This window comes from Toxorhynchites rutilus, chromosome 2 (genome assembly GCF_029784135.1).
Source record: "Toxorhynchites rutilus septentrionalis strain SRP chromosome 2, ASM2978413v1, whole genome shotgun sequence".
Taxonomy (NCBI): Eukaryota; Metazoa; Arthropoda; class Insecta; order Diptera; family Culicidae; genus Toxorhynchites; species Toxorhynchites rutilus.
In genome coordinates, this window is record NC_073745.1 from 236,859,933 (window position 1) to 236,885,585 (window position 25,653).

The 25,653-nt window shown below is 40.0% G+C and overlaps 3 protein-coding genes across 6 annotated transcripts in view; 1 reads left to right on the forward strand and 2 right to left on the reverse strand.

Moving 5' to 3' along the window:
• LOC129764518 (maternal effect protein staufen) overlaps window positions 1-18,693 on the reverse strand; it is a 65,355-nt gene extending 46,662 nt beyond the window's left edge. For 3 of the 4 annotated variants that reach the window (XM_055763689.1, XM_055763685.1, XM_055763687.1), the window contains exons 1-2: window positions 18,429-18,665; window positions 17,470-17,742 (exon numbers count right to left, since the gene is read on the reverse strand). In XM_055763689.1, coding sequence (XP_055619664.1) covers window positions 17,470-17,624 — 155 coding nt within the window. In that variant the 5' untranslated portion in view covers window positions 17,625-17,742; window positions 18,429-18,665. The other variant, XM_055763686.1, reaches the window with a different exon arrangement.
• A 2,906-nt stretch (window positions 18,694-21,599) lies between these two features.
• Window positions 21,600-22,300, reverse strand: LOC129768027 (uncharacterized). Its single transcript, XM_055769388.1, has 3 exons — window positions 22,127-22,300; window positions 21,833-22,062; window positions 21,600-21,777 (listed from the first exon to the last, which is right to left on the reverse strand). Exons 1-3 carry the CDS (start codon window positions 22,166-22,168, stop codon window positions 21,600-21,602), a joined length of 450 nt encoding a protein of 149 aa, XP_055625363.1. The 5' UTR covers window positions 22,169-22,300.
• LOC129768026 (uncharacterized aarF domain-containing protein kinase 5) lies at window positions 22,161-25,132 on the forward strand. The gene is made up of 4 exons (XM_055769387.1): window positions 22,161-23,100; window positions 23,159-23,676; window positions 23,734-23,889; window positions 23,949-25,132. Exons 1-4 carry the CDS (start codon window positions 22,243-22,245, stop codon window positions 24,055-24,057), a joined length of 1,641 nt encoding a protein of 546 aa, XP_055625362.1. The 5' UTR covers window positions 22,161-22,242; the 3' UTR covers window positions 24,058-25,132.
• The last annotated feature ends 521 nt before the right edge of the window (window positions 25,133-25,653 follow it).

Genomic DNA, 25,653 nt, shown 5'->3' on the forward strand with positions numbered 1-25,653 from the left:
ACTCGATAGAAAAGTCAAGCAAATTGTACCAATTAACCACCTGTATTCCTGTGTTCGTAGGTTCGTATCCTGTCAAGGTTCACTTGTGGATTTTGCGGTTTCACAGCTTTCTCCAAATGCCATTTTCTCGCACAAGCTGCGACTAGAATGAGCCCTTGTCAAGCATTGCAAGCACTTCTCCTAATTTTGGATAATCTCGCACATGAATCTGAAATCAATATATTTTCAACACATTACGTCATTCGGTTTCGCTGAGATCGGTCGTGCAAGCAAAGGGTTCCAATCTTTCTCGTATTACCGCGAGTGAAATCTGATTATCTTTTTCATTTATTTGCAGATCATTCACCAACCGACTGGCCATCGGCCAAACACGAAGATTTCGAATTTTCCCGTTAAGTGAGTGGAAAAAACGATTGTAATATAGTGTATCCGTAAAAGAAAAGCTACCACGAGGCGACAGAAAAAAGCAGTCATCACTATCAGCATTGTCATTCAACAAAGACAGTATAGCTTGCATACAAGTTGCGACCAATCCTTGGTAGCAAGTCAACAGATTGACGAGAACATTCCACCACATCGGCGGTGATGCTGGGGGTGGGGTTCCCCCCCCCTTCCCGGGGACCCCGGAGGAGGGTTCTCCAGTATGATAGATGGCACGTATACCGGATCAACGTTACCTGAACACATGGACCCTGAGGGAGACCACGGTGAACTAGTCGTTTTGAAACTGGAACCAATAGCTGGAAAGAAACTTCCAAATCACCCCTTCACGCTAAGGACTTCAATTGAAAAACGCATTAATGGCAAGATTGAAGGAGCGATTCCAGAGGCACGAGGAAAAACATATGCTTTGAAAGTGAGAAGCAAACATCAGATAGAGCGACTTCTTTCGATGACTGAGTTGACAGATGGTACGGCTATCAAAATCTCAATGCACCCCGGAATGAACTTGACTCGATGTGTCATCAATTGTATAGAGCTGGCGAATATTAGCGATATCCTCGAAAATCTTGAATCTCAAAAAGTTAAAGGTATTCGGCGAATTACTAGGAAGATAGGAGACAAGAAGGAAAATACGGCCACTATTATTCTCACAATCCAAGGTACAACGATGCCAGGGCACATAGACGTGGGCTATCAGCGATATAGGACCCGTCCCTACTACCCTGCACCTATGCTGTGTTACAAATGCCACACATTCGGGCACACGCAGACTCATTGCCAACAGCAGGACGCCACATGTGGAAACTGCAGTCAACAGCATATAATAAACAAGAACACGCCATGCACAAATCAACCTTTCTGTTCAAGATGCAAATCTAACGACCATGTCATCAGCAGCCGAAAATGCCCAATCTACCAAACTGAAGACAATATTCAACATATTCGCGTCGATCAAGGCATTTCGTACCCAGCAGCCCGAAGAATCTATGAGGCTACGCATGGACAAAAATCTTACGCCAGTATTGTAGCTCTCTCTAAAGACCACACAATTAAAACCATGACAAGAAAAATGGAAGAAAAGGACGCCGTGATCAAGGCATTAGAAGCCCAGATCGCAGCAGGACCCACAACAACAAATAATTCCGAGTTCAGTAACCTCCGTAATCTTATTCTCAATCTCCAACAAGAGTTGAAAAACAAAGATGAACGAATTCAAGCACTAGAGAACATGCAAAAAGGAGAATGCAGGATGGACCTTGTACGCAAAAATGGCACTATTGAAGACCTTATCGCAAGAGTCTCTTCCCTTGAAAAAACAGTGTCCAAAAAGGACAAGGAAATCGAAACATTGCGAACTGTTAATGAAGCGTATAGACGCGAAATGTACGGTGAACCCGCCCAAAAACTCCAACAAGAAGGGAAATACTTAGCGCATTCTGCCCTCTCCGCAACTAACGTCAACATTAAAAAATCAACAACAAAAAACAGCAAATCATCCAAGCCAAAAGCGCTCGAGAATGCTTCTTCTTCAATGGAAACCGATTCTGTCTCCGAACAAAACTCCCATTCCGACCACACGGAGTCTAAGAAAAAAAAAATGCACGCCTTGCCGCCTCTCAACAAAACGGTAGCGAGTCGACCCCAAAAAAGATTAGAAACAACGATATCCCTATGTACATCTCCGACTCAGAAGAGACACAGCATCATAAAAACAACTCTTATCTATCCCAAACCCACTCGGAGTTTAACTTTTCATCGGATGAAGGCACAGCTGATAACCAGGATACACACATGTCCCAGTAACCCTAACGCAGCTAAACCCATAAGTCAACGCACTCATGGATTCATCACTATCTTTGAAAAATAGCAGCGAGAATATGAAATACCTAAATCAGAATAGCGGACATCAACCAAAATACATATACCCAGAAGGACAACACACTATCACGAAAATGTACCACGACATTGGAAACCGATTGGAACACGATAATGTAAACACCAAAAACAGAATGCGTAAACTACCGTCAAACGTCCTCAGTAATGCAGATTTGTATGATCAGTTATACCACCAAAAACAAAGGCCAAGCACGAGTAAAGCCTGCAGTTACAAAAATAACATCACAGACACCAACCGAATTAAACAAGGTGATTGGTCAAGCACGAAGCATCCCACATCGTCCCTGACCAGAGAAGTACTGGTCTTAATCGAAGAGCCTTTGGCGGCAGCTGACGTGGGCCGCATAACTCTACAGAATGAACCACTCGAAACAGTCGATACTCCGTCTAATGATTCGCCAGAGCTTCTCACGTCGGCCCCGACTAGAGATGTACCGGTTTCAACCGAAGAACCTCTGGCGGCTGCCGACGTGAGCAGTCTAACTCCACTGGCAAGTTACCCCATTTGTTTATCATCTTCAAGCGCATGTGTATCCTCCTTGTGTACTCTCCCGCTTACAGGGCATACCAACACCGAAAATCCTCAGTTACCATCACTGAACGATGAAACGCTCTCAGAATCTTCTAGCTCCAGTGAGAAAAGTAACACAAATAGAGCATCTCGAATATTTGCAATACAATGGAATATCAATGGGCTCCGTTCACATCGAGATGAGTTGCAGACTCTTCTTGCTAAGTATCAACCAACAGTTGTATGCTTACAAGAAACCAACACGTGGGAACATCTAATCACGACAAATTACCTTGGAACACAATACCTACTTCTGCTGAGTTCTTGCTCATCCTCCGGTAGGCAAGGAACGGGCCTAGCAGTACATAGGAATACTGTTTTTGAAAGGCTTGTATTTCCAACAAATATTCAAGCAGTAGCCATAAGAATGCACCTACCAATGGAAATGACAGTAGTCTCTGTGTACTTATCACCTAATGATAAAAACGCTGATGACAAACTCCGTAATTTAGTTGAGCAGCTTCCAAAGCCGATTATTGTCTTAGGAGATTTGAATGCACACCATATCGCCTGGGGAAGCCGAATATCGCCCAAATCAAACTCGGCACAGAAGAGAGGCAACAAAATTCTTGAACTCACTGTCGATCATGACATGGTGGTCTTGAACAACGGCTCGCACACTCGTCTTGATCCCGCCACCGGATACACACAAGCTCTCGATGTCACCATCTGTTCAGCCTCCATCGCCAACAAATTCACATGGAAAACAATTTCAGATTATGGAGACAGTGATCACTTTCCAATTATAGTTGACATACCTAGAACATCAGCAGAACCCCAATTTCGCAGAAAATGGATCTACGATCAAGCTGACTGGGAACATTATGAAAATATATGCAACAGAACTCTAAATCCTCAGCAAACTCTCACCGTAGAACAATTTACTCATCTTATCACATCCGCCGCCGAAGCAACCGTACCTAGAACCAGCGGAAAACAGGGAGCTAAGACAGTTCCTTGGTGGAATCCTGTTATAGAAAAAGCTGTGAAAGACCGCAGAAAAAAACTACGCGCACTTCGGAGAATTAGTGACGATGACCCCCGGAAAGCTGAAGCACTTCAAGCATTTCAAGCTGCCCGTTCAGTAAGCCGTAAAATTATTTGCGAAGCAAAATTGAAAAGCTGGGAAAATTTCGTGCAGATCATAAACCCTCAAACTCCGAGTAGTCAAATGTGGACAAGAGTCAACCAACTGCGAGGGAAGAGAAAAAACAATACGATAACATTGAAACTCTCAAATGGATTTACGAATGACGGACAAACAGTAGCTAACATGTTAGCAGACGAGTACCAAAATAAAACATCGGATAATAACTACACAGAAAAGTTTCGGAGAATAAACCTGAAGGAAAAACATGCAATATCGAAAACACTACATTCAAAGGATCATAAACGGTATAACGAAATTTTCTCGATAGATGAGCTGATATGGGCCCTGGATCGTAAAGGTGGTTCATCTACAGGAAATGATGACATCGGCTATCCACTTTTAAGAAAACTGCCGCCCTCAGCGAAGCTGTCACTGCTCAAGCTATACAACCAAGTATGGATAAGCGGAATAAAGGGTGTGTCACATCAAATTGCATCACGGAAAAAACGCTGTAGAAATTTAATTTTTAGGAATTATATCTTCAGCTTTCGCTTATAATCAGATAAGAGTGTATAGATCACGTTGGCCATGCTTCACTGTCAATTTTTCGTAAATTTGGAAAAATGTCGTCGAACGAAAAAGAGCGTCGTGAATTAATCCTGTGCACTCATTTCGAGAATCCGTAGTTGTCACATCGGGACATCGGTAAGATGCTGGGAATCGTCCAATCCACGGTCAGCAGAGTACTAAAACGATACTTCGAGAACCTAACCATCGACCGGAAAGTGAAGAACGGCAAAAATGGATGCTCCGTCAGTGAAAAAGATCACAAGCGCGTAGTTAAGCAGTTTAGACGTGATCCGAGAAGTTCGGTCCGGGATGTCGCCAATAAGCTGAATTTGTCAAGTTCATTCGTCCAGCGGACCAAGCAGCGGGAGGGCCTGCGTACATACAAGGTTCAGAAGGCTCCTAACCGCGACGAAAGGCAAAACATGGTGGGGAAGACGCGAGCTCGGAAGCTGTACACCGAAATGCTGACGAAGCCGCATTGCCTGGTAATGGACGACGAAACCTACGTCAAAGCGGACTTTCGTCAGCTGCCGGGCCTGTTGTTCTCCTCCGCAGAGGACAAATTCAGCGTTCCGGAGGAGATTCGCAAGCAGAAACTATCCAAGTTTGCCAAAAAGTACATGGTGTGGCAAGCGATCTGCTCTTGCGGAAAGCGGAGCGCCCCCTTCGTGATGACCGGCACGGTAAACGGGCAGGTTTACCTTAAGGAGTGCCTACAGAAGCGCTTACTACCACTATTGAAGCAGCACGAGGGCCCGACCATCTTCTGGCCGGATCTCGCTTCATGCCACTATTCAAAGGACGTGTTGGAGTGGTACGAAGCCAACGGGGTCACCTTCGTGCCAAAGGAAATGAACCCGCCCAACGCGCCGGAGCTTCGCCCAATAGAGAAATATTGGGCGATTATGAAGCAGGCCCTCCGGAAGAACCCAAAAGTTGTCAAATCGGAGGCGGACTTCAAGAGAAAATGGATTTCTGTTCAAAAAAAACTACAACCTGACGTTGTACAGAACCTTATGGACGGGGTAAAGAGGAAGGTGCGAGCATACGGGCTTGGGCTCGAAGTATGAATAAAAAGAAAATGCCAAAAGTTGTTTAATAGTTTTTATTTTACTGTCTAAAATTTTCAAAAGGATCGGTCTACTGGGCGAATTTCTACAGCGTTTTTTCCGTGATGCAATTTGATGTGACACACCCTTTATTCCCGGACGAATGGAAAGGAGGAGTAGTTATTCCGATTCCAAAGCCAGATGGAGATCGGAGTAAAGCAGACGGCTATAGGCCAATTACCCTGCTCAGCTGCTTAGCGAAAACATTTGAACGTATGGTGAACCGTCGGCTCATCACTGAACTTAACATCATTGATAAACTCGATCCTCGTCAGCATGCCTTCCGCGCGGGTAAAGGTGCCAACACTTACCTGGCACAGTTGGAAACACTACTATACCACGGCGAGCGCCAGCATGTAGAAGTAGTATCACTCGACATCTCCAAAGCTTACGATACCACTTGGAGGCCGGCAATCCTCAAGACACTGATATCATGGAAAATATCCGGACATTTGCTGAACATCATAATCAGTTTCCTCAGCAACAGAACATTTCGTGTTGCAGCTAATGGAGCTATATCTAGCGTTCGTGTCGCAGAAAATGGCGTGCCACAAGGTTCTATTCTGTCGGTAACACTGTTTTTAGTTGCAATGCAACCTATTTTTGAAAATTTCCCAACAAATGTTCAAATAATAGTTTATGCTGATGATGTAATTCTGATTGCCAAGGGATGCAATTCTACAGTCGTCCGGAAACTGATACGAAATGCAGTTATTAAAGTTACCAACTGGACAACTAGTGTTGGATTTTCCATTGCTCCAGCAAAATCAAAATTATTGCACATTTGTGATATGAACCATAGGAAGCGAGGTCGGGCCATCAAAGTCAATGGTACTCCGATTCCATATGTGAGAAAGTTACGAATTCTTGGGATACTACTAGACGCAAAAATCAATCTTCTTCAACACTTCAAAGAGATCAAACACAGTTGCGATCGTAGACTGAACATACTCCGAATACTGGGACGCCGTTTAATCAGAAGCAGTCGCTCAACCCTCCTAAACGTAGGGTCAGCTCTTGTAACATCTAAACTATTGTACGGATTAGTCTTTACTAGTATCAACTTAGATGCATTGGAACGCATCCTTTCAACAACGTACAATGAAGTAATAAGACAAGCCTCAGGTGCGTTCAAAACCAGCCCCATCCACTCCATTATGATTGAAGCAGGTTGTCTACCATTTCGTCTTGTACTGATACAGCGCTTATCACAGCTCACAGTGCGACTCGCGGAAAAAAACAGATCAGCAACTATCCTACCGGTAATGAAACGAGCAGCTGATCTTTTTTCAGCCCGAGCAGGACAATCTTTGCCAAACGTTTGTAACATATTGAGATTAAACGACAGGGAGTGGTTTACCCCATCACCATCTATATGTAGCGACTTAAAGGAAAAAATCAGAGCCGGCACTGCAAGCCAAATTGTCGTGCCGATTTTTACTGAAATCATTACAAACAAATTTCCCAAGCATGTTAGAGTATTCACCGATGGATCAAAGATCAAAGAAACAACTGGTGTAGGAATTGTAACAGGAATTAAACGAATTTCTCTCTGCTTGCCAGGAATTTGTGGCATAATGTCAGCCGAAGCATTCCAACTAAAGGCTGCTCTGTCAGAGACTTGTAACCGGGAACCAACCATCATACTAACCGATTCGGCCAGCTGTTTGGATGCCCTTCAAAAAGGGAAATCAACTCATCCCTGGATTCAAGCGATTGAACGTGAAGTGGGAGGTAGAAATGTTATGTTCTGTTGGATTCCTGGTCATGCGGGAATTTCGGGAAATGAGGAAGCTGATAGATTAGCGAACCAAGGACGGAACGAAACTCCACAAATCATGGCAATTCCCGCACAAGATGCTGTACGTTTCATTAAACAACGCATCTGGTGTGTTTGGGAAAACGAGTGGAGACAAACACTTGCACACTTACGACAAATTAAGCCAATCGTCTGCAAATATGTGGACTGTAAAAATTCATCGGAGCAACGTGTTCTTACCAGACTACGCATTGGGCACACCCGGCTGACCCACTCCTATGTTTTAGAAAAAAAAAACCCACCAATGTGCCGCTTCTGCGGAACGCAGCTTACTGTGACTCATATACTTGTGGATTGCAGAGGACTCGACGAAATAAGAAGAAAACATGAAATGAATGGCACAATAGCAACTATTCTTGCCAACACCAACAGGCAGGAAGAAGCAGTAATCAGGTTTTTGAAAGATGCAAATGTGTTCAAAGAAATTTAGTTTAGTTAGTTTTCACTGTATTTTAATTCTTTTCGTTTTCTCCTTCAGTAAATGACACGAATGTCACATTGTGATAAAGTGTCTTAAATCAAATAAAAAAAAAAAAATATATATATATATATATATATATATATATATATATATATATATATATATATATATTCAAACACAGCGACACGAATTTCAATTAATTAAATCGAAAAATATAAATAATGAATGCAGCACCAACGGCATGTATTCCAAGTGGCTATTCAAAAGCATATGATTCTACAGGAAGCCATAAAACATAAAACAAGTGAATTTACGTGGTCGATACGACATTGGAAATATGAATGACAAATATCTACAATTCCTTGTTCAGATTCCGAACTCTAAACCAATTTTCGAATGATCCATGTGAAACAACAATCAATACATCAATTGTTCAGCGAAGAGTAGGATTTGAAGAAAGTTGAATAAACCCCCAAACCTGACGGCTCTATGAACATTTTTGATGCAGCACAATAAAACAAAACCGATCAAGTTACAATTATCCAACCAGTCAAAACAGTTGAAACTCGTTCTCAATACCTTGTTCTTCGAAGTACTTCGCGACAATTATCTCATTCCCCATAGTTGGTGTGCCATCGCGAAGAGTAAACTCGTGCTTCAACATTTTTCCAGAATCAACAAGAGATGGATGGAGAAAAAAATATAATAAGAGATGCAATAAAATGCACATTTCCATTTGACGTTTAATATGATAAATTGCTCGCTGCTTCGCGTTGAGCACCTCATACGCAACTCTTCACGTCTACGGACGGTTCAGAGAGGTGGAGAGTGCAACGGGATGCCTATTTAGTCAACGCGTAACAATGGAATGCGATCTGGTTTTGCATATGTGTTTCCGACTTTGTTTTTCTTGCTTCGCAGATGACAGTAGCGCAAAAGTGCAGTTATGTGCATAAACCAAGGAAATTAAAGTTGAGAAAGGGTTCATCACACAACTGTTGGATGTTTGCGGATCGTATGGTCGCATAACCAGATGTTGTGCAACAGTGATTAAATCAAGTCGATGCGGCAGGTTATCCCGAGTTCTCAACGAAAGATTTCCAATTTCCATTGTGTAACTCGATTTATGTCCTATATCTCAATGTTTCGTTTGTACATATGTACTTGACGTACATTCCAATGTTCATAAGGCTAGACACACACTTCCAGCGAAATACTGATCAGACATAGAAAGGGGCATCAGAAGCGTTCCTTTCCGCTTTATCTAATACGCAAGTCGAACGTCTGTGTGTCTAACCTTATTAGAGGCGTGCAATCCAGCTCATCATGATGAACAGCTCAGATCAGTTCAGCTCATCTAAAAGTGCTCTGTTCTTTATGAACAGCTCTTCAGCTCAGTTGTCAGTATCGACGTCTGGTGGCGACATTCAATTTGGGTCCCAAACACGATAGTGTATCCTTTATCAGATTAGAAGACACGAACCAAGTTTTAAAATGTTAAAATTTAAATGGAATTTTTCACACCATGTTATTAAATTACTTGGAACACGTATTCCTGATTCTTATTTAACCATTTGTCTATACATTTCCGACATTTTACTGAGACTTTTCATTATAATATAAAGTTGTCTTCGAAAACAATTTTCTTCTGATATTTTTTCACCGCCTGCAAAGTGTTTTTCATTGAAATAGAATACTAATTTGATACACAGAAATTAATTTTCATTCAAAATATTAATTTCAAAAACGTGTTCATTCTGCCGGAAGGGCAACTATTATTTTTGGCGCCCTCTAAACTGGTAAACAAAGCCCAATGTCGTCAACACGAATATAACAGTTGAAAATACAAGAACCAATGAAACATAACTAATGTCATAACACGAAACGCGAGAGGCGGTCAGTTCATTTGAATCATACAGCTCACACACTCTCTGCAATTCTCCAGCTCTTTACCCTTCTGCATCATTGTCAAAGTGAGCTGAAGAGCTGTTTGTTTTTTTTGTGAGCTGTTCCGTGTCATTAGTGTCAACTTAATTCAAAGAGTCGATTCTTCGGAACAGCTCATGAGCGGATGGCACATCTCTATTCCTGACTCTTATTTAACCATTTGTCTATACATTTCCGACATTTTTACTGAGACTTTTCATTATAATATAAAATTGTCTTCGAAGAGAATTTATTATTTTTTTCACCGCCTACAAAGTGTTTTTCATTGAAATAGAACACTAATTTAATACACAGAAGTTAATTTTCATTCATAATTTCAATTTTAAAAACGTGTTCATTCTGCCTGAAAGTCAATTATTATTTTTGGCGCCCCCTAAACTGGTAAACAAAGCTTAATGCCGTCAACGCTAATATAACAGAGAGGCGGTCAGTTCAGTTGAATCATACAGCTCACATACTCTCTGCAATTCTACAGCTCTATTCTCTCCTGCATCATTATCAAAATGAGCTGAAGAGCTGTTTGTTTTTTTTTGCGAGCTGTTCCGTTGCAAAAATTTACTAAATATTGATATTTACCAAAAAGCTCGTTATATATACCAACTTTTTCGGGAGAGTGTAAGAGATCGGCGATTATGAGGCACGAGACACGAGGCACGAGCACGAGGAATCGCTGTGTTTACACCAGGGATTCTCCAGGGTGTCGACTCGAAACTCGAAAAAATATTCCCTGATTTTCCAGTAATTTTTCAGAAAGATTCCAGATGTAAACTATTAATAAAATTTTCGACTAGTTCTGTAGTTGTAGTTCTTAAGACATTTTATTTGCTAAAACAATGGAATTTGTGAACGTCTGTCGATATCTTCCAATAAATGAGTTGTTTGTGATTTTTGATTGAACTAAACAACTACTGAGAAGTGTCGGGAAAGATAAGAAAATAGATTTATTAATACTGTTCAAAGTTATATTAAAGGATACATAAACACTTGTACAGAACGAGTAATTTTCGTTTTAACAAACACGTTGAGCCCCGCTTGTTCTTGCTGCGCTCCCCATTTAGTCCGCATCAAGAGTATTTGTATAATATCAGTATCGGTCCCCGCATACAAAGATATTTATTGTATAAAAAGAAAATAGGTAGAAATTCGAGTTGAAAGTAGTCACATATCGTAAAACATCCGAAAACAAATATTTTTTTTTATATTTCCTTATTTTGTAACAGTCAGTCCCATTTATCAACTTTTTTCTACCGAAAAGCTTAATGTTAGTCCCTAAGGACTGACACGAACCTCAACGAATTAATATCTGCAATTTGATCTGACTTTTATGAACGTTCCAAGAACATTGACGTCATGTAACAATTTATCACCTCCTTCTCTTCTTCATCCTAAAATCTGATATTCAAACCCATCTGCAGTCTTTTTGTAGTTTTATGCAAAGACTCGTCGAAACCTAAGACAAGACCTGACAATAGGGGGTCGATTTCAGACCAGTTTTCGGACCAGCAGTTGATTGGTCAATTTTAAAGGGTCACCAATAATATTTGGAAATACATTTCTACATAATGTACTCATGGTATGTACTCTCACACTAGTTTTCATGATAAAGCATAACAGAAAAATACAATTTGTTGTGAAATACGCAAACATTTTGCTTTACATCATCCAAATAAAATCATTCGTAGAATATTTGATACGAAAACATATGTTAGGGACGTGAAAACATAGTCTTCAGGCGCTTTATCTCATTTGGAAACTTGATATCTCGAGTGGTTCGGTATCCCTGTTGCTCGTACTTGGTCAAAGAGTAAGAAACCAGTTGTCACTTCTTGTCTTAGGTCGAAACTAACGACAATGTAATAGCTTTTATTACGCACAACTTCATCGAGCTCAAATTAAGAATATGGGGCAATGCCAAACATCATCATAAAGCTCATTTTATCAGTAATTCTCAGCTTTCTAGCTACTATGATACATTCTTCTCGATGCAACTACGGAGTGATTTTTGACACCTAACTGTTTCCGGACTCCACAGGATCTCAGCTATGACGGTTTTAAGCATGAATTTATCGACACTTTTCGAAGAAAAAAGGAAGTTTTTGGAGTTGAACTGCAGATACTAATTACACAAATAAGTGATCAGTTGTAAGACGAACCAAAGGTGCCTGGTTCGAGTTCTTGTTGTTAATACAGAACAGTACGCGCATCCTAGTGTCGATCAACCATGACGAAATATCCGGATATTGCAGCCAAATACCTTGGAGGGTGGTTTTGCCTACTAATATTTTTAGTAACCTAGAAAACAGTTTATAAAGCTCTTCTCAAGGACTAACTTCACCTACAGGCAAAAGCAAACAATATGCTGAAAAACCTATAGAGTTTCAAACTAGTCAAATACATTTTTTTTGTATCATTAAATTTCTAATTACTGAAATAATGAAAATCATAATTGACGGAATTTAATTTTTTCCAGGTTGGCGGCAAAATTCCATGATATTCCCTGATTTTCCCTGACATGTTTTGAATTCCCTGATGTTCAATGTTTTTCAAGGTAGTCGACACCCTGCTCTCAAACTATTTTGGCCAGAGACCCCTTTTCCGGATTGAAGTGAAATTATCGACCCCTATAGCCACTTGACGTAATCTTCTCATCAATAAATAGACATAAATTTTAGTGAATATCAGGTGTAATTAATAATTATTAATACAAATTACAAAAAAAAACTCTCTAATATTATATTAGTCATTCTTATAACAAGTTGGTACATGTAACACAACTTATGCAGTGTCTTGAAAGTTTCAAATAAGAACTTGTGTTAATTAATAGGGGTCGATCTTTAGATCTCGTCTTGTATCTGCTTGGAATAATAATGACGGAAAGAATGCAGCAAGCAATCGTGAGATTGCACGATGAAATATTTTACACTCCATCTTCATTCGGGACTGATAGTGAACATAACAAAACAAAGAGTGGAAAACAACATTTAATGAATGAATACTCATTTAGAAAGATAGCACGAAACAAAATAACTATTGAGTCAAAATAGACTGAATCTGCGAGTATGCATGATTTTATTTACGCTTGTACTCTTTTCCTTGTCAGCATTCAAGTGCACATGAATTCACCTTCCCGCTCACCAATAACTTGCGTTAATATGGTCTTTTGCGTTGGCTTAGATCGTTTCATTTTCTTGGATGGCACTAACGTTCCAGTGGAACTTTTGCCTTCTCAACGTAGCACTACTTGCATCATTTTTATAAGTAGTACTTGGTTGAGATTTCTATGCCGAATAACACGCCTTGAATGTACTCTGGAGTGGCAAGCTCTAGAATACGTGTGACCACAGTGCAAATCGGAAGAATTTTCTTTGACGAAAAATCTCCCGACCAGAACGGGAATCGAACCCGAACCCCCGGCATGATAGTGTGGGACGCTAACCACTCGGCCACGGGAGCACTGATCGTTTCATACTAGAATAAAAAAAAATGTCATTGCAATAGTGCACAGGAAACAACTCGATTTCAACTATCTGCCTATATTTTACTGCCGCGATCGAGGCTCAATGATTGCTATTTGAGTGAAAAACGAATGATTTTACAGAGACACTCACTGGCTCAAACAAAAGTTTCCAGTTTGATTCTATCACCATCTAACGTCATTCCGAGCGGCAAATGAGGGAATGCAAAAATTTCTGAGAATAGATGGACGGAATCGAGACAGTATTTTTCCGTTCTAATCGAGAATGAACTTTGCGAAGAGGATAGGTGAATGTTTTCTGTCTCAAATAAAGTGAGGCATAAACGGAGAATAGAAGGGTGAGTTTTATCTTTGAATGAGTGTTGTTGAACGAATTTCGATGCGATTTTGCCCATACCTGGTGTTAGGTAAATATTTCAGTAAGATGATATGCAGGAAAAAACAGTTGAAGGTGAAACGTTTCAAACAGTCTTGTTAAACAGTAAAAAAATATTCGGGTCGTTGATATGATTTTTTTTACATTATGTCATATTGTGCTCAATAATTTTGAGATAGACGTTCGCGTTTTGGTACAGTTTTGCTATAGCAGTTATTCAGTTATTGCAAAACAACGTAAGAAAAGCAGCGCAAAGCTAGTTTGTGCTGAAAAAAATGAATCACGACACAAACTGAATCAAAATTTTAAAATCAAAGTTTGATCTTCTATTGTTCTTAGGTATTTTTCACAAAATTCGGACGAATAGTTATTTCTTACAAACAGCATTTCATGAACGAACAGAACAGTCCTACATAACATCCCACACTTTTGACGTAGGACTACGTCTTTCATTTCTATACTGGGGTGTAAGTTCAAAGTTTCGAAAACGAAAGCGATACGCCGGAGAACGAGATTTTGAGCGTTAATAGCTCCTAAATAACTGAACGAAATGGCATGATAAACACTTCATTCGAAAGACAAAATGTCTACGCGTTATATGCTTGTTACATATTGATCCAAAAACTTGTTTCAATAGCCCTAAAATTGCTTTCAAAACAGGCTATTGGAATCACACCAATCGGTATATAAGCGATTGCCGTTCGGAAATTCACTCAGTCATGATTGCGCTACGATTGAGGAACGATCGCTGGAATGGATGGATGTTTGTCTAACACATACTTCAAAACAATGGAGCCAGGGGAAATCGACATTGCAAAATAGATACAAGCTGCGGGTACTTTTGTACTCGCTTTCGTATCTGGAAATCGGAATGTTTCCCTAACACAGACTTCGAAACCATGGAGCCTGTGGAAATCGGCATTGCAGATACATTCAAGTCGACAATACTTTTATACCCCCATGCATTTTTACACTCTGGAATTCCTTTTGCTAACACAATCTACAAAAGCGGGTACAAATGCAACGCTCTGGCTCGATTATTCAAGACTGCATTGAAATATATCTCTTCATGTCACCAACTCACTGGACTTCTACGCATACCGTTTGAGCATTAGACATAATTTAATCAATTCACACAAAAGACAGCTCTGCGCAACGGCGATATCGTACTCTATAAGGAACATCCGAAGTGGAATTATTGCTAATTGAAGAAATACAATTGATTACTAAGGCCATCTACACATTGGGCAACCGCAACCCGATCTTTGTTGGCGATGTCAATCAGATCTCCAACTCAGCTCAGCACATTGAGGCAACTCAAACGTAATGAATTCGTTAAGTTTTCATCTGTCAACTGCGTAATCGCTGGCAGAGATGTCATTTCTTCAAATACCAAAATAAATCATATGAAGAGCGAATTATCTAACTCTCGCGAAAAGAGGAAAACAAAAGTACTCAATTTATGCAAACGACATCTAATTGAAAATGTGCGCAATATTTGTAAGCTACAATGAAATCAAAACGAGCAGTTTTATAATACCTCAACTGCATGTAACAGATAACCAGCACCATTAAAATTTTTTTTGATTGCATGGAAAAGAAAAAAAAATATGACGCGCTGCCATTCGACAGTAGACTTTATTTAGGTTCCGCATCAATCTAAAACAATTGAAAAAATGGATCATTCTAGTAAACATATTCATGTCCAATATTCCGTCGGTCACGAGTTCGAATTTCTGCTAAATTCTCACAGTAATATTCTATTGTTCTCTACTGTTCCGTTATGATTCCAGCAATGTTTAAAGCAACATCAATTCAAGCATCACCCGGATTGTACTCAGTGGTCATTCCATTCTCTCTCTATTTCTGAGTATTAATTATTTATAACGTAACCGGCTCGCGCGAATCCTTGACCACAATATGAACAAGTGTGAAGAGTCACTGCGTCTAGCTCCGGAATACGTGTCACATTGGGAATGTATGTTTGCTTGAAATAATGTGTCTCCCCACTGGTACCGGACCAACATAGATCGTGTCAAGAACCTGATTGTACTCTTCCGATTCGGCTGATCCTACATAGATTGTTTATGAGTAGTAGAAGCTCCCCAAATACAGGCCTGGTACACACGATTACATAATCGAGACGGCTGCCTGCTGGAGAACAATGAACTACAAGGTCTACATCAGCTGATCATATACAGCAGGAATTGTGTATCTCACATGTGCGATAGGAGAACGGAAAAAACAATGTGATTTGCCGTTCTCTCCTTCTGGGATCTCATCACGAACGAAGCGGTCACGTTGGTGAATTATTCATCACTTCATCGTAGATTGGAGATCGTGAAATATGACACAGAGTAGGATCAACATCAACAACAACGCACAACAAAAATTGTAAATAGCGGAGCGAAAGTAGTCCGAGATGGTCCGCCAGTGGTGACATTTAATTTAATAGATGTAATTTGTGAGGTGAAATACCTGTAACTGTAAATATAATGTAAAATCTAAACGTTGTGATATGTAAATATAAATTGAGTTTTTACATGTGAATTGTAATTATGTAATGTGAAATGGAATTACACGGATGTGATATGTTTGTTTGTGAAGGAATGTCGGTAGCATATGTGATTGCACTTTGAGTGTTTACGCATTTGGATTGTCGTCGAAATTTGAGTGGATGTGTACTTTTTGTTTTTGCCGACGGTAGCGGAGTTTGTGTCTTATGTGGGGGAAAGGAAATTTTCCCTTTGATGTTGGGGCCTGGAAATGAAGCTATCGGAGTTTGAGAATTTGACGGCTCAATTTGGCTCCCCAACATAGGTCATTCTCCATTCGAAATCCTCTTTCAGTTTGTTCCACCTGATACAATATAAACCATATATAAAATTATATATCAAAATAAAAAATGTTTACGTTTCGTTCGTATTATTATAAACTGGGCAAATCTTGAAAACACTGTTATTACTACTGACAAACATTGAAACTCAACGAACGCAGAATTAAAAATGTCAACAGAAATTGAACGAAAAAGTTGCCAACATATATCGCGCGTGACTCGACATGCTAGGTTGAATCGAAAAAGTTGGTCCGACCTAAGTTGCCAGTTGCCTAGTGTGTATGCTCCCATTTGATTACACATGCTCTAAACTTTTTTGACATATTCGTTAAGTTGCTTTCCAACTTAGGTTGCCTAGTGTGTAGACGGCCTAAGCCAACGGCAGTCAACCTTGCGGTAAAATCATAGATATAACCCGTCCATAGTTTTTTAAACTTGCTTTGACATATGCCTCTACTGTACGAAAGAGTGAGTGAACTGCTCAAAAGAAACGATTCACTTAAGTGAACTGTTGGTCATTGGACGGTTCATTAAAGTGAACCGTTTTGCACGATGGAATTGGTTCAATTCGTGGTATTGTTATTATTCTTGTTGGAATATGCCGATAAAACAGTGTTTTAACGAAAACTATAATGACACTGACTATACCGCTAAAATGATAGAACTATGATTCAAAGACATTCCGGTAATGGACTGATCTTCTTAATTATAACTCATGTAGTAGATCGCGATGTTGTTTGATGTTGATCGATATTTATTCGATATATTTTTGATGAAAATAAAAAAAAAATTTACAAGAACCGGGCTTTAAGGTCATAACACATTTTCATAAATTGGCATGGATATACAGGTTCTCAGCAAAGCCCATACTGTTTGAATAAATTAACGGTGAAAACAAGAAAGGAAACACCCTACCTTGGTCCAGGATGTTGCCCAGCCGATCCCTGTGTTGGAACGTTCGGCGGTGGAACGCTCGTCAGATGTGGTAAATGCGACGGTAGAGGAGGTGGCGGTTGCGTTGGCGGATGAGCCATATGCTGCTGGGGCTGCGGAGGAGGTACATGCAACATCCTTTCTAGATCGATTGCTTTTCCTTCACACTCGATTGGAGATTTTGTTTCACTATACTGTCTTCACAGTTTAACTTTCACACGTCTTCTACGTGTATATTATTTCACCTGCAGGATTCTGGAAAATACAAAAAACACATCACTGCTTTGATGCCATAAAGTTGAATTGTCGTGCAAATTATATCTTATCGCTCGGACCCATGTTTTTTTGTTTACATGTCTGGAATGTCTGGAACGTCTTTCTGAAAGCTATCGATCTTCATGTATAATTGCATGAATTTCCCCAAGCATCATCCTTTTTTCTGTAGAAAACATCACGTCACTAACATCGTGTTGTCCACCAGTAACCGGTTACCCATCCTATCAACCATCGAATTATAATGAAACAAAAATGTAACATAAAATTCAAAAGTAATCCGACTTATTCAAACTAATGAAAAGTAGCAATCAACTAATTTGATAAATAATAAACCGAACAAATTGGTGTTGAATAACTTATGTTCGCGAACAGAGGAACTAGCATATAGAATCTAAATAGTCAACAGTTTTCCCACATTTGCCACCTTTATCAACACATACGACGACCGTGATTTGATCCGGGTGACAAGCTCAGACAAGAAATTAGCAACCAATTTTCCGCCATGATGATAAATTATGTTCTCTGCAGAGAAATACAATGCATATGTCGCAACATTCACAGATTTCAATACAGTTATTCAATTTTATATTTATTCACACTATCGATATCGGGAGACATTGCTCAATACATATATGGGTAGGCGAGGAAGCAAGAATTTTCCTTACCTTCCGTTTCAACCCTTACTCGAGAGTAAAGGAAAAACAACTTTCTTTCAACGAATTTTAATCACAATTAATTCAATCATTGAACACTAAACAAATAACACAAACATTTCACACACGTTCGGGTACACTATTCGAAACGATTACGACCCATTGGACAATCGTCGGCAAACAGTAAAGAAATTTTTCTACGACATATGGAATTCGCTGTTGGCGTTTTTTGGCTAAGCACTAAAATAAAGTTACCTAAACATATTAGAAGACGACGTTTGTTCTTCCCCAGCAGTAGTGTAAAATTCACGCAAGGCAGAGCGAGATGGGGCAATACTTGTGACGGAGCGGAGAAAACGAAGTTCTACCACTGCTAAAATGTTGGTGGGAAAGGAAGGGCTGAGAAGGATGGAAAATAAGCGACTGTCATCGTTAAAGTTCGAGCAGTCACTGCACTGTAAATTCAAACAAATTAGATATTGTGACTTTATAACACAACACCAATTCGCATATTAATGTTTCCTTACTGTAAACCTTTCAAACCCATTAAGTACAAATATTTATCTATATTTAGGTACCAATTGTTTTGATTTTGGAGTTTACTACGTGACATAACCACTTACTTTCCAGATAAAGATTTTAACGAAATTTTCATTTCAAGTACGAAAGTGCCGAACTTCTCTTGGAAGACAGGATCGAACCCAGCTTTCATAAATCGATAATGAGGAGTACCTAGAAGACGGCCTGCAGCTGGGCAATGAGACAACAGAAGCGATAAAGAATTATTGTGCGTTAAGGCGCGTCCACATTATGCCGAATGATGCCGATCGTCCTGTACCAGGTGGCATATTCGGTTCGTTATGTAATGTGGACGCCCCATCGGGTGCACGAAGCCGAAGCCCCATCGGATGCACGAAGTCGTCACGAACACACGAAGCACAACGTCGTGAACGCTAATTTACTTCGTTTTGTTTTGGTTCGACTTTATCGAACCGGACCCACTTGTTTCGGGTTGGGTTCGGTTTGATTCGAGTCGGATTTCGGCACGTCGGCAAGCCCGGGTGGTACATCCACATTTAGTCAGCTTTACCGGGCGGCCAAGGCCAATTGGCGTAATGTGGACGCGTCTTTAGATTCATTTGAACAAATGACAGAAACAGATGGTTTGCGAATATATTTGACTGACAAGACGATAAATAAGTTTATGTACTTTTAAATGCCAATTTTTATCGCCGTTACTACAAAAATCAACTCAGGCGGTGTGAATTGTGGGGAGGAATTTTGATGCAGACTCTATACCATGTCTTCTCGAATCGATTCGGTCCGTGATTAACCCTTTCGCTTCGAGCGTCGTCTATAGACGACATCCGCGCGATGAGCTGTATGTACGAGCGTCGTCTTCAGACGACATGAGAGTGATACTGCACATCGATCACACCAGCGCGATGTGCATACTTTTCGGCTCCGTACAGCGGTAGAACTCCGGCGGAAATCCTCGCTGGTCATAAACCCAAAATTCGACACAAGAGAACAATGCAATTTTTTTATACTCTAGGATTCTTCCAAATGAAAGACACCAATGATTGTTTGTATACATTAAAATACATATGTATACTCAACATGCTTGGAAACGAACGCACTGTATCAAAACGTTCTGGGAGTGCTTATTTGTTCCTGACCGCTATAGTGCACATTCTACGAGGGATTATTCACAACTAGATGACAAGCTTCGTTGAACTCATGGTAGATTTGGAAGGGGGGAAATTTAGCTTGTAAAGGGGTTTTTAATAAGAACGCTACAAAGGTCTTTTTTTAAATAAAACAAAAACGATTTTGGAAAGCAATGGAATTCTTTATTCATGTAAAAGTACATTTGATGCTATTATTTATGGAACTAGATTTCTTTTGCATGGCCACTGTGTGGCATTAAACTGCCAATCATATAATTACTCAACATGCATCGTAATGATGTGTGAGTAACGACACACCATCCACTCACCCCTCAACCGTCGGCTTTCCGTTCGGTTCCCAACCAGTCCACTTCGTTGCTTCGTTGAAGATCATCACGGAAGAAGTACGACCCAAGGAAAGTGAAGTGGAAGGTAAAACGTAATGTCAGAATTGCCGTTCGGGCGTATCCCGTAAGTTTGAACTTATTTAAATAGATGGCATCCAAACAACACTAAACATTGACTACAGTTTCGTCGGCAAGGTTGATTGCCGTTATGAACCAGCACAAACCTGCAAATTACAGCACAAACCGGTAACACGATCAAAGTATTCCCTGAATCACATTAGCCGAGCCAGCTGGTAGAAGCATATGAATGTCGTCGTTTAACTTGCTTCCATGTATCTCTACATTTCTCTCGCTCACTCTTGGTCAGTTTCTCTCGCTGGTCAGGCATGGTTGCCAAATTACTATTCATTAACTCTACACTCAATTGATGCGCTAGCGGCAGCAGTATTCTCGACACTACGGAATGGCTTCGGTCGGGTGGTTGTGTTAGTAAATAAATATACCGCACAACTCCCACGTTATTTACTCAAAATTGCGACTAAATATGCGCACCACCACGCTACGTCTGTGGTCCATATGAGTCGTATCGGTCCTTGTGTTAGCTCACGATCGCTATACGCTAACGCCTAGCCATATAGTGCTTACAAATATTAAAAGAGTTAAACAGCTCTATTCTGTATTACGACGGATTTCTACATCGATCGAAACCGTTATTCCGTTCGAGTTATAATTTCGCATTTCCTATTTAGAATGTTTTGCCCATTTGATATTCAAAAAGAAACAGATAGAACGAAATGCAAAAACAACTCGAACGAAATACAGGATGGAATTTTATCAAGTCGTTCGAAATATTTCGAATTGATCGAAATACAGAACAGGGCTGAAAATTACCCTTTTCGTGGACTTATTTCGGGCTCGATGTTACCCATCTACTGGACGGTGTCCAACTGGTTACGATGGAGCACTAACACACATTCATACGGTTTTCAGTACTTGTCGAAGATACATTATACCGAGTTGCCAGCTTCGTCAGGTGGAAGAACGAACATGATATTGGTTCACAACAATATAAAAAGACTTGGTGTGATAGTTCACAAAAATATATTTTCACTTGTCGCCAATGGATATATTACATCAATAGTACACTTCTATAGATCTGAACTCATTCAAACAAGTTCCATCAGCATTCTCAAGTAATCAATCGTTCCGATAGTTACGAGCAGAGAGCGGTAAACCAATAAGTTCCAACGTTCGATAAATGCATCCGAGTATATTTGACTCTGAAATAAAACACCCAAACAGCGGTGTATCAGAAGCTGTACCGGTACTATTCCAGGGTATAAACTAGAACGAAAAAACCTTATGGATGAGACTATGAAACTTTCAAGCAACAACGCACCTTTCGATTTGGTATGACCAGAATCCAAGAAAGGCGAGTGAAGCGACAATCCCAAAAAATACCGGCAGTAGCATCACCCCGGTAATGATCACACTCGATAATACTTTAACTATTGCCGGGAGACTTGTCGACCAATCATTGCTCCAGATATCTACCCATACAAACAGCAGATCCTGTAGAAAAGGATGAAGGAAGAACAGTATTTTTTGATCCAAACGTCCTCGATGCCACTGAGGGTGAAAAAAAAAATGTTTTTTTTACTGTGTCCATAACATTTATCATCTATCGAAATACCACGACGTAGAAATTTTTTCGAGCACTTCGAGAGATAGTCATTGCGCTCGTTGTTTATGCCGGCTCAATTTCGGAACGTGATTCAAAAAAATATTTGTTGAAAGGCGACTTCCACAATGAATGGCTCCTTTTTCGCAAGGATAAGATACTTCATGGGGCTCGGATGTCGAAAAAGGAATTTATCAACCAGAAATACGCCTACTACGACAGGAGCGACTAGATTCTTTCTGGGGGCGGCAGGTGGTTTGTTATCTGGATGTGTTGTTTATGATGGTTTTTACAACGATTTTGAGAATGTGGAAAGTGCCCACAGATTTGTACGATCACTAAGCATTGGAATCAGCATTTCACTGGATTACGCCTGGAGTCTGAGGGGATTGAATGATGACGATCCCCGCCACTCGGAGTTGATTTCGGAGGTTCATCAGAGATCTGCGGATAAGCTTCTACGGGGCTGTTTGGCTAACGGTGGGTTGTATATAAAAATGGGTCAAGGTGTTGCAGCATTGAATCACATAATTCCAAAGGAGTACGTACACACGCTGAGGAAATTGGAAGACAGGTGCCTAACACGCAAGCCAGATGAAGTACGTAAACTGTTTGAAGAGGACTTCAGTAGGCCCCCCGATGAAGTTTTTGCCGAATTTCATTACGAACCCATCGCGGCTGCTAGCCTGGCGCAGGTATTCCGAGCTATGACCAAAGAAGGGAAGCAAGTTGCTGTTAAAGTTCAGTACGCGGATCTAAGAAAACGGTTCGAGGGTGACTTGAGGACGATTCTTTTTCTTCAGGATTTGATAGCTGTGCTGCACAAAAATTATAATTTTGGTTGGATTGCACGTGATTTACAAGATAATCTTAGGGAAGAGCTGGACTTTATACACGAAGGAAAAAATGCTGAGCGTTGTGCCGAAGATTTAAAGAAGCACGATTATGTTTACATTCCCAAAGTTCTCTGGGAGTATACTAACGAGGTAAAGTTTACTGGCACTCTGAGACTATAAGGTATATTGAAAACCTGCTTTCTTACAGCGCGTTTTAACAACTGAATTCATAGATGGTTGTAAAATTAGCGATCGCGATGGACTTCGTAAGATTAATGCCAATATGTCCAAGTTAGATCGTTCTCTTTTTCATGCTTTTGCCGATCAAATTTTTCGCACCGGCTTCGTTCACGCAGATCCTCATCCGGGGAATATTTTCGTTCGCCGAGATCCCTGCTCCGGTAGACCACAACTAGTTTTGCTGGATCATGGGCTCTACGGTGGACTGTCTAAGGAAATTTGTGCCAACTTATGCCATTTTTGGGAAGCTACTGTTTTGAAAGATTACAAGTCGATGGAAAAATATGCTCGAGCTCTGAATGTGGAGGATTATCGTACCTTCGCCGAGATTCTGTTACAGCGACCATTGGAGCTGAAAGGTTCGAATATGTCCATTCGATTGTCAGAGGCGGATTTAGCGTACATGACCAAACAAGCGAAAGAGCACTTCGATAGAGTGATGATAACACTAAAAAGCATGCCGAGGAATCTTATATTCGTTCTGAGGTAAACTATCATGTTCCATTCTGTGGTACGATTCACAACCACTATGTTAACCTGTAGAAACTTAAACACCATCCGGTCAATCGCTTTCGATCATGGAGATGTCGTGGATCGTGTCAAAATAATGGCTCGATGTGCAATTACTTCTCTGAGGCATATCAACCAAAGTTTTTTCCATACACTTTTTCGAAGGATCAATTTTGAGTATCAATTATGGTTTGTACAAAAATTAATACTAAACTCGGTTCAAGGTGAATTTCGGTTAATTATTCCAGGAAGTCATCGTTCCTATATTGGTTTGTGAGCAGCTACTTGAGGTTATTAACTCGAGTTGGCCGAGCGCCGGATACGTCCCACTTGCTCGAAGTCCACGTAGAAGTTTAAGAAGAGTATTCTAGGCCGTCCTACTTAGCATATGAAAAAAATTGTGCATGTTACTATTATAGGTGATAATATATACAGTATTCAAATAAAGTTGTTTTTGTTAACCCCTTAGCGTATTTTTTAATACGTCACACGTTAAGTGATTTCACTATTCTGCTGAACGTTTTAGCGCCCCATGTTATGCAAGTATACCACGAATGAGACTCGATGTTGTACGCGAAGGTTTTTTTTTATTTATTCCATTTTTACTATTCACAATTCAGCATTCCTTGTTCTCTAAGTAAACAATATTCGTTTACATTAACGAAGTAAGGTAATAAGAGACGAAAAAACTCAACCTAATCTAAACCTAAAGTAAGCAACACCGATTACCCCCGGTAACTCGGGGTTAGTAACTAACATAATACGAACCAGCAAAGCGAAACCCAATTTATTCCAGCAGAACCTAGCCGACCTCAGCAGATGTTCAAAAACCCTTTGAATTTTTTTTTGAACTTTTCCTTATTATTCCACCGTACTTCTCGTATTCCATCTTTGAAATAATCAAATAACCAATGCCCGTCTTACCAAGGGCAACTTTCGACCTGAAATTTTTTTCAATAATCTGTGAAGTAAGCAACTCTTCTGGATCTTTGATTTGTAGTTTCATTCGGGAATGGATTACAGACTTGATCCACGACCAAACAATGAAGCTGAATTACCCTGTTTTATACGATGTTTTAGTGTGTCGAGTCTACCGCAAATGCTGCAAAAAGGAGAATCTATTCCTGCTATACGGTGACTAAACATTTTGCTACGCGTAGGAACTAAGTCGTTAAATATTGCAAATAAAGCCGATTTTCGATCAATGGAGAGAAAGTTTATACTAAATTTTTTATATAAAATCTCCCATTTTGCGTTGGATAATTCCATTTGCAATTGAGGTTTGGTAACTATTTCATTTTGAAGGTGGTAATATACAGTAAATTATCGAGTTATCGACATTCGCGTTTTAACTGGTCCGGCATGTAAAATGTCAAATAAAATCGCGGGGAACTTCAATGAATTATTTGATTCGCAAACAAAACAAAAGGATTCCAATGGAAGTTTCGCAATTAGAGGCGAATGAACTGACAAGTTTAAACCCTCTTAAAGCCAAAAAGAAGAAGAAGAAGAAGTTTCGCATTGAGTGCGACAACAGGTATGAAATAAAATTTGAGGAAATTATTTTTATGTAATTTATTTTTTTTGTCATGCGAAAAAAAGGTAAATTTTCATAACATTTCAAATTACATTCGAATGCCACTCATGTAATTTTTTCCATTTGAATATGGCGTCGCTTATTTACGAAATTATGTTTTTAAATGGTCCAAGGACTAGTTAACGTTCGCCCAGTTAAAAAGCAGACCAGTTAAGCCAGGACCAGTTAGCGAACGATTATTGTATACCCTTAGGGGAGGACGGGGTAAGACGGCTACCCGGGGTAAGATGGCCACTCTCTAGATCATTAAATCAATCAACTATTAGGCAACTATAACACATTAGTTTGGTGTATTACATTACACTCAATCATGCATACCCATTTTTGCGTGTGTATAGGTGAAACGTCAAAATCCA

Coding starts and splice junctions, on each gene's coding strand:
- LOC129768027 (XM_055769388.1), bottom strand. CDS start 22,168: ATGACTATCTCTCGAAGTGCTCGAAAAAATTTCTACGTCGTG. Junction 22,063..22,126: donor GAAAAAATTTCTACGTCGTG/GTATTTCGATAG, acceptor TTTCACCCTCAG/TGGCATCGAGGACGTTTGGA. Junction 21,778..21,832: donor TGGTCATACCAAATCGAAAG/GTGCGTTGTTGC, acceptor TTTTCGTTCTAG/TTTATACCCTGGAATAGTAC.
- LOC129768026 (XM_055769387.1), top strand. CDS start 22,243: ATGAATGGCTCCTTTTTCGCAAGGATAAGATACTTCATGGGGCTCGGA. Junction 23,677..23,733: donor AATCTTATATTCGTTCTGAG/GTAAACTATCAT, acceptor GTTAACCTGTAG/AAACTTAAACACCATCCGGT. Junction 23,890..23,948: donor AATTTTGAGTATCAATTATG/GTTTGTACAAAA, acceptor TAATTATTCCAG/GAAGTCATCGTTCCTATATT.